A 9,374-nucleotide genomic window follows, 5' to 3' on the forward strand; every position below is an offset into this window, starting at 1 on the left:
TCCCACTCTCCCTGCTGCAAAACAAGGAACACTAACAGGGGCCAAGGCTCCTGCTGTCAGCCACCACCACCAGACTGCTCACAAGGTTTCTTGCCAGCTGCCTACAGCCACAGGGTGCCGAGGGGCTGTGGCAGCATCCCCGAGTGGCACCCTGGCACCCACGGCAGCACTGACTCCCAGCAGGGCCAGAGCAGCCCGGGATATCCCCCCTGACCCCAGCGCTCTCCTGGCACAAGGACCCTGGCACAGGCAGAGCTGACAGCCAAGCCCAGCCCCAACCAAAGGGAAAAGCTTTATAAGGGTGGTCTCCAACTTCTTTTGCATCCTCAGAGGGGGGCTGCAGCCCCCACAGACAGCACTCTTTAATCCTTTCCGGATCACCAGGGAAGGATGAGAAGCACCAACAAACCCAATTATTCCCAGCCCAGAGACCTGCCACCGCACTAGAAGAAACATTTCCTGAAGCTCCACAAACAAGCCATCCTTGGGGACTTTTATTTCAAGGCTCCTGACTGTTAAAATAAATGAGGCTCACGTTAAAGACCGGCTACATCACAAAGCCACTGCTGGGGCAGCACGTGCCTGCAGAGGCAATAGCTTACTCTCAGCCACAGCCACCATATGCCAAGTGACACTGCCAGAGACACATTTACCTCGTATTTTATCTGTTATCAAGCCATGCTTTGCCTTGCCATCAGGAAAAGTCACTCCTAGGTGGAGCAGCAATGATATGTCCCCAATGCTGACACCTCATAAAGCCTCCCAGGGGAGCCAGCGGCAGCTCCATCACTGCAAGCGACTCAAACCAGCCCAGACAAAGTTACCACGGGGAGCACTGCAGGGAATGCTTTGGCTCTGCACACGCTGGGCAGGGACTGTGTTTATGAAATCCTCACCACCCGGAGGTGTGCCAACAGCACCCTGCACAGCCACAGCATCGCAGCACAGCGCGGCTCCGGCACCGACGGGCTGCAGGGGCTCCGGGCTGCCCTGCTCCTCCATGGCAACGACTGCTGGGGAGTTCCTGTGGCACCCCGTGTGCCAGGACAGGGCTGTCACTCTAGCACCAATGAACCACCTCACTCTCAGGGGTCACTGGGGTTTTTAGAAGCCAACGGAACCCACACCACCAGCAAGATAGCTTCGCCTGCAACGGCTGGAAGCATAACACTGGGGTTCTGCCAAAAAACAGCAACATTCCCACCCTAAACTGAGCTTCCAGTTGGGATTTCTCCACCCCGGACCCTGATCCTGCCCTTTTGTCCAGAAGCAGCTCCAGAGAGGGAGCAGCCCCTGCCAGGACATGTTTCTCTCACACGAGAGCCTTGGCAGGACTGGCGAGCTACCTGCTGCCCTGGGCTGCTGCTCCACTGGCACTCCAGCCTCTCGTTACAAGAGACAAACTTCTTTCTCCAGGCAAGCTACCAGCTCCTCACAGTGCATCTCACCTGCACAAGAGATGGGAAAATGGGGCCAGCTGGAGCCACAGGGAGAAACAAGCATCCCGTGTCCCTCACAAGAGGGTGAACAAGGCAGGGAAATCTCTGGAGGGCACACTCCACGAGACCCCAGCCCAACTGTTGCATCACAGAGAAACACAGACAGCGCTGCCTTCTGCATGCAGCTGCCTGCTAACTTTGTCAGGTGAGTTAGGATGGTCCTGATGGTCCTTCCCTCCTCCCTGGCACCTGAGACCTCCCACTGCCAGCATGCACTTCTGCAGAATGCCAGCCTGTGACGGGTTTTGTGACTGGTGGCAGTGAATCACAGGCTGACAGGATGCTCCACTGCTCCAGTGCCCACAGCAAGGCACCAGCCAGAGATGCACTGCAGAATCCCCTGCAGAAGACAGGAATTCCTCAGGGACCACTGCCCTCAGCATGCCAGCAGCAGTGGTCACTCCTGTGGGCCAGCACTGCTACACGGCCTCTCAGAGCTGGTTCTGCCTCAGTGGAAGTCAGTTTAGGGTTCAGTGAGCATTCTGCCAATACCACCACAGCAGGACAGGCCCCCAGCACCAGCCCTCTCCAGCAGCCCTGCAGAGGGCCAGGCTCGGCTCTCTGCAGCCCCAGCATGAATCTGAAGCAGCTCCATTGCCTTCAGCAGCAGCATTTTGCATTTACACCAGCACATTGAACACAAAACAGAGTGAGCCATAAATATTTCAGCTGCATTTTCAGCTTTGTTATTCTGTTCAAAGCAGGAAACATGACAAAGCTTTGATTGTTTTGCTTAAAACCAAACAATAATTCAAAGAGAGACAAACAAGCAACATTAAATGATGCCTGTGATGTACAGGAAAGCCAAAGAATTAGAAGAAACTGATGAGGATGGTGTGGATCAGAGCAGTCCCTTTCCCTGCCTTTGGCAGGTAGCACACATCCCTCCCATGCCAGCCAGGGTCCTGCACAGTGCAGGGACAGCACTGGGCCAGGTGTGCAGGTGGTGACAATGGGACATCCCACATGGTCTGCACCCCCAGCAGGGCCAGCTGCCTCCAGAGGAACAGCCACCAACACTGCTTCCAAGAGCCTTTTGAAAAAACTTCTGGGAAGGAGAGTGTCTCCTCCCCTGAGCATCGCCACACTCAGAATCTTCCTGCCAAGCAGCACCTCCAGCCTCCCGGGCACGTGGAGACAGCCTGGCCTGGCCCATCCCCACCTGGGCACCTCTGAGGGTCTCTGCAGTGTCTGGGCATGAAAAATCCACCCATGGCCACACGTCAGGGCTGCCCCTGAACCCACAGGTGAGTGCTGGCTCCTCCCCCTGCCCATCCTCCATCACTGCCTCCGCCTGCTCTGCCCAGCACACAGAAGGCACCAAAGCTCCCCCCTGCTCATCCTCCATCACTGCCTCCGCCTGGGGTGTCCAGCACACAGAAGGCACCAAAGCCTGCCCTGTGCAGCACACAGAAGGTACCAAAACCTGCTCTGCCCAGCACACAGAAGGTACCAAAGCCTGCCCTGTGCAGCCTGCCCTGCCCAGCACCCAGAAGGCACCAAAGCCTGCTCTGTGCACCACACAGAAACCACCAAAGCCTGCCCTGTGCAGCCTGCCCTGCCCAGCACCCAGAAGGCACCAAAGCCTGCTCTGTGCACCACACAGAAACCACCAAAGCCTGCCCTGTGCAGCCTGCCCTGCCCAGCACACAGAAGGTACCAAAGCCTGCCCTGCCCAGCACACAGAAGGCACCAAAGCCTGCCCTGTGCAGCCTGCCCTGCCCAGCACCCAGAAGGCAGCAGTGCAGCTTGCCCAGCACCGGTTCTGGCAGCGCTGGCACTGCCAGGCCCCGGGCAGCAGCTGGGCACGGAGCCCCTGCCCAGCCCCGGGCAGGAGCCGGCACACTCACCTCCGGCAGCGGCATGCCGTTGATGATGAGGTCGGGCTGCTGGGGGCTCTGCCCCGTGAAGGTGTGGTGGTAGATGTGGTTGGAGCCGGCGTTCCTGCTGTTCTGGCTCTCCACGTTGAGGAAGGTGCTCTCGGAGCGGCGGCAGCCCAGCGGCAGGGTCTGCTGGTGGTAGTCGAAGTAGTTGAGGGAGGAGGTGAGAGAGGAGCAGCTGACGACGTTCATTTTGTCCGTCTCCTCCACGTCCCGCGGCACCAGGCGGATGTCGTTCTTGCTGATCTTCTTCTTCTTGCTCGATTTCTTCTGATGCCCGTAGGAGTACTCCGCGATTCTGGGGGACAGAGGGGAAGTGAGAAGCTGGGAGCATCCTAAACCCTGCCCTGTTGAATTCCCATGCAGAAACCCAGAGGGCCTGGCCCCCATCCCCGTGTGGGCTTCTTAGTCATGCACGTTACATTTGGGGCTGGTGGCACGACACGGGCTCTAGCTTATTTTCATTCATATTTTCACATGTATAACGTTTTCAGGTCAAACATGTAAAAAAAATGGGAAGGGAGAATGCGCCTGTTTTGATCTAGTCTATGTAATTGCTGGTATTTAGTTACTAGAAGTAAAGCCCAGCCTGCAGAAGAGAAAAATGGAGATGTTAAAATTCCATGAACTGAAAAGGGTACCTGCATTCATTTCCATGCATAATAAGGATTTTAAAAGTGATTTAATTTGGTCCCCATAATGAAAATTCAAAACGAATAGCAGATTTTTTCCCCAGTTCATTTTCCATAGCAGTAAATAAAGCAGACTCACAAGCAGTCCTAGCTGGCAAGCTCAATTCTCCCACACTCCAAAAGCTGTTTGTTTATTAATGCTTTATCTAAATTGCTGGTGTTTTGACTGTCTCCTGATCATACCTGATCTTCTCTCCAATTGAATTCCATTCCTGCCTCACGCTGACACGCACATCCCCTTCTGCTGGGAAATGCTTTCACCTTCTCAAAATCACAGAACAACAACCATGTGTTTTGCAAAGAAAAATGATCCTTTTTGACCTTTTTATTTTACTGCAAGCTTGTTTTTCTCTGCCTTTCCTTCCCTCTTTGCTTCCCACCTGCCAAAAGAATCAACTGATGAAGTGCCTTGTTTGCCTTCTGCAAAACACCAGAGGAAAAAAGTTACTGCAAAACACCACCCGAGCAAATAATGACAAATTATTTGCACCTTGCATTAGTTGGGTCTGCTCGGCTCAGAGTGGCTGTGGCTCATCTTCCAGCACCACAACAGTCCCTGCCATTAATTTGGACATGCACAGCACTGGGCAACTCGGTATTTCCTAGGCAAGCACATCAAATGCCATGCACAGTCAGAAATGCACATCTGAAAGTCAGGATTTTGCTCCTCTTCTTGTTATGATAACAGCATTAAAAAAAAATATATAAAAATCCAATAGCTGCAACAGAAATAACGGGATGAATAAATAATACAGTTTATCTGGAAAGGCAAATCTTGGACAAATATCCCTGCTCCAGAAAGCTAATTGCCTGAGCATGAAAATGCCACTAAGTGGAACAGCCCTCATATGTGCCTCATAAATTAACACGTCATTTGAAGCGTCTCCAGCAGCAGCTCTCGTGAAGAATCTCTAACACAAGGCTCTGCAAACCTCAAGGCGTGGGGAGAGGCTGCCCCACGGTCGCTGAGCTGCCTGGTGCTTCCCCAGCCCTGCAGCTGACTCCTGCTCAGACACACACCGATCCCAGCCCGAGCACCCCCGAGCGTGCAAATAAATCACCGGCAGGCAGGGATCTCTGTTGTGCCAACAATCTATATGCTGCTGACTCGTCTAACAATGCTTGATGAAGCTTTAATTGTTTTGTTTACCTAAATGTTTAAGTTTGGCAATGCGAGAGCCCGAGTATTTCCTGCAGGCATTCATTTTTCTGTCCTTTCTCTATTGACCAATTATTTAATTAAACCGCACTTCATTAATCCCTAAGCCGTCACAGTAAACCCAGGGTTCATACGTATGTGGGTAGCTCTTAGGGGCACCACCACAACATGATTTTTATCCATTCAGGTCCTATCCCCTTTTAATGGGCCGAGCTGGCAAGAAACCTGGTCTGTGAGCTTTCACTTGAAGCTAGACATCCCATAATACAGCACAGACCGACCTTTATTTGCAGATGATTTTTCCCCCATCGAGCAAAAAGGCTTATATACGCACTTTACGCTGTGAAAACGGGGTACAAAGCCCCGACTCTCCGGCATTATTTCTGCGTAAATAAAACTTTAAAGACCGCACATCCCCCCGCGCCGCTGAATTGCCAGGGGCGAGCGTGCGTTTCCAAGGTAGAGCAAAATTAATTTCCATCCCTCCTCTCTGAAACGACTCGGTGCCGAAGGAATGGAGAAGTCATGGCTATTTCACCAGTAACAGGATTAAACCATTTATGAGGCATTGCAGCTGCTCTTTTATGGCATCTGATTGATATTCATGTGTGGTTAGCATTTGTCTCCTAACTTGTGTAACACAGAGAATAGTAAAAGAGAGACAATAATCGCCAGGCTGTTACATATTCAGGGGACTGGATTTCCCCTATCAGCCTTTCAGCGGCTCCAGGCGCGGGGCTGACCTGGCCTCCGGCATTTCGGACCGCGGAGCACTCACCCAACCCGGGGTAAAAACCACACAAAAATCCCCCCGGCCCCATCGCCGCCAGCCCGGCCGGCGCTGCCCGGGGCCGGAGCCGCGCTCGGGGCTCCGGGGGGCTCCGGTGGGCTCCGGGGGGCTCTCCGCTGCTCTCCGCCGCTCTCCGCCGCCGCTGGCCGCGGCCAGAGCCGCAGCGGGCACACAATAGCTCCTTTCAGCCGAAGGATGGGGATGCCGCTCGCAGCGGCTGCCGCGGGGATGCTGCGGTGGCCGTCCGCCCTCGGCAGCCCGGGGAGCGGTGCCGGGCACCGGGGGCTGCCCGCGGGAAGCAGCCGTGCCCCGCTAGCACCGTTCTCGCCGCTCGGCGTGATGGAGCACGGAAAATCAGCGGCGCTGCAACAGATTGTCAAGCCGCGCAATTAAGTCGATTCGTTACTCCGCTCTCCTCGCGGAGAGCAATTTCTTAAAGCTTTGGGAGGAATTTTCTCACAGGGACGGGAACCTCAGTTTTGTGCCCAAGGCAAATCCACCCCTCTTCACCACCCCCAAGCACACAGCAGCAAATGCAAAAGTAACCGCGATGGCAAAAATCAAAGCAGACCCGCAGGTGCACGTAAACAAAGGTATCTTTACCTGCAGTTGTAGGTCCTGATTTCCTTGTTATCCCTTTTGCACTTGACTGCCACAAAGATCATGGTGACAAAAAGAATGGCTGCAATAGACCCCAGGGCAATAATGAAAATCAAGGAGAGGTTAACAGATCCTATGGACTCCTGGGCATCCAGGGCTGGAGACAGGTATATCAAAATCAAGGCAGAAGCCGAGAGAGATGTTTTCCCATGGTCATGAGCCACCACGATGAGCTCATAGGCTGTTTTGGCGTTCTCCCCAAAGGCTCTGGTGGTCCTTATCTCTCCATTGACCTGGTCGATCTCAAAAAATCCTCTGTCTCCTTCCACCATTTCGTAGGAGAGTCTGCCATTTTCACCCTCATCATAGTCATCTGCCTTGACCACCGTCACCAAGTAGCCAACCCCCGCGTTCCTGGGGATGTACACCTCCGCCGTCCCATTGACCAGCGGCGGGGCCGTGATCACGGGCGTGTTGTCATTGACGTCCAGGACAATCACCCTGACGGTGGCATTGCTCTGCAGAGAGGGATTACCCCCATCTTTGGCCAAGACCTTGAACTCAAAGGCCTTGGTCTGTTCATGATTGAAGGACCTCAAAGCATAGATATCTCCAGAGTTGGGGTTGATGGAGACATAGGTGAAAACAGGCATGTCCCTGACTTGGGAGGGCACGATCTGGTAGGACACGCTGCCATTGAGGCCCAGGTCAGGGTCTCTGGCTGACACCGAGAGGAGGTAAGCCCCTGGGGTGTTGTTCTCCTGCACGATGACTTGGTAATAGGGCTTGGAGAAGTGGGGATGGTTGTCATTCTCATCGGTGATCTTGACGGTGAAGGACTTGGTGGCCTGCAGGGAAGGGATGCCATTATCCCTAGCCTGGATGGTGAGGTTGTACTGGTCCCTCTGCTCCCGGTCCAGCCGCCCATCCACCAGGATGGTGGAGAAGCTCTCGTACTCCTGCAGTCGAAAAGGCACGTTGCCCAGGAGCTTGCACTGCACGCGCCCGTTGGCCCCGGAGTCGCGGTCCGAGACACGCACCAGGGCGATGACGTACCCCGGCGGGGCGTTCTCGCTCACCTCCACCAGCTCACTGTTGACAGAGAGCAGGTTGATGAGGGGCGGGTTGTCGTTGGCATCCTGGACACTAATGGTCACTTTGCAATGGGCAGGGATGGAGTTAGGCCCCAAGTCCTTGGCCTGCACGTCCAGCTCATAGACGTGACCCTCCTCATAGTCGATGGCGCCGCTCACCGTGATGAGGCCGCTCTGGGGGTCGATTTGGAAGAGCTCCCTGGCCCGCTCAGAGACGTAGCTGTGGAAAGAGTAGAGGACCTGGCCGTTGGTGCCCTCGTCCGGGTCAGAGGCGTTGAGGCGGATGACGGGCGTCCCCGGTGGGGCATTTTCAGGCACGCTGACGGTGTAGGCTGGCTCCTCGAAGAGCGGGTTGTTGTCGTTGGAGTCGATGACGCGGATGCTGAGCTCCACTGTGCCAAAGTTCGGCGGGTCACCACCATCCAGCGCCGTGATCACGTAGCTGTAGTGGGACTGGGTCTCACGGTCCAGGCTCTTCTCCACCACCAGCTCAGCAAAACGAGACCCATCACCCCGCGTCTTGGTCTCCAGCCCAAAGAGGTCATTGGGGGTGATCTCGTAGCTCTGCACACCAAAGCTGCCCGAGTCCGGGTCATAGGCACTCTCCAGTGGCACCCGGGTGCCAGGGCTGGCCGTCTCTGAGATCTCCAGCTCGATTTGGTCGGTGGGGAAGCTGGGCGCATTGTCGTTCAGGTCCTTGATCTCCAGCTTGATCACGCAGATCTCCATGGAGCTGGACATCACCTCCAGCGAGATTATACACTTGGGGCTCTGTCGGCATAGCAGGTCCCTGTCGATCTTCTGCTTGGTCACCAGCAGCCCGGACCCGGGGCTGATGTCCACCAAGTGGGGGGCCGAGTTGGAGACCACCCGGAAGGCGGCGGGCTGCCGGGGGTCCAGCACGAAACCGGCGTCCCGGGCGTCCTTGGCGACGTTGGCGATCACCGTGCCGGCCCGCTGCTCCTCCTCCACCGAGTACTTGAGGTTGACGAGGGCCCCGGCGCCGGCCCACAGCAAGGCGGCCCCCAGCAGCGCCGGGAGAGCCCCCATGGCCGCGCCGCCCGCTCCGCCCGGCACCGGAGCCGCGGTCCCCCGCGCACACGCCAACGCCGTCCGTGGGAGAGCGCCGCTGGCCGGGGGCGGGGCCGGGGCGGGGCCGGCGGCGCGGACGGGAGCGGAGCGGGCACGGAGCCGCGCGGAGCGGAGCGCGACGGGACGGGGATGGAGCCGCTGCCCAAGCCGGGAGCCCGTTGTCCCCGCTGTCCCTGCCCCGCTGAGACCGTCCCGCTGCCCGAGAGCTGCGGACGCAGCGGTGTTTTGGCTCCGCCGCCGCGGTCACCGGCGGTTATTTCTTTAGCGAGTGCGCACTGGGCGGTGGCGGATCTCCGCGGGCAGCGCGGGGACCACCGGGTCCCGCGGAGCGCCCCAAGTCCGTTCAGTAGAGACTGAACCCTCTGGGGCAGGAGGAGCCCGCCCCGCCGGGCAGTGTTCCCGGGAGCCGGCGAGGGGCCCGGGACCGCCCAACGCCCCCGGGAGGCTCCAGCCCCGCAGCGTTCGCTGCACCGTGCTGATCCCTGGAGAAACTACCGCGGTACCGCGCCCTCCTGACAATGAAATAAAGCGTTCCCGGGTGCGTGTGCCCGTGCCTTACCTCCCGTCT

The 9,374-nt window shown here is 56.7% G+C and overlaps 1 protein-coding gene across 5 annotated transcripts in view; it reads right to left on the bottom strand.

Annotated features, from left to right (window-relative positions):
• PCDH19 (protocadherin 19) overlaps positions 1 to 8,781 on the bottom strand; it is a 55,348-nt gene extending 46,567 nt beyond the window's left edge. For all 5 annotated transcript variants that reach the window (XR_005952063.1, XR_005952064.1, XM_041396468.1 and 2 more), the window contains exons 1-2: positions 6,624 to 8,781; positions 3,350 to 3,677 (exon numbers count right to left, since the gene is read on the bottom strand). Coding sequence is in view for 3 of the 5 variants with exons in the window: in XM_041396468.1 (XP_041252402.1) it covers positions 3,350 to 3,677; positions 6,624 to 8,764 (2,469 nt within the window). In the remaining 2 variants the exon portion in view is untranslated. The remainder of the gene's footprint in view (positions 1 to 3,349; positions 3,678 to 6,623) is intronic.
• Positions 8,782 to 9,374: the final 593 nt, after the last annotated feature.

Source organism: Onychostruthus taczanowskii, unplaced genomic scaffold, assembly GCF_017590055.1.
Source record: "Onychostruthus taczanowskii isolate IOZ18803 unplaced genomic scaffold, ASM1759005v1 scaffold13, whole genome shotgun sequence".
Taxonomy (NCBI): Eukaryota; Metazoa; Chordata; class Aves; order Passeriformes; family Passeridae; genus Onychostruthus; species Onychostruthus taczanowskii.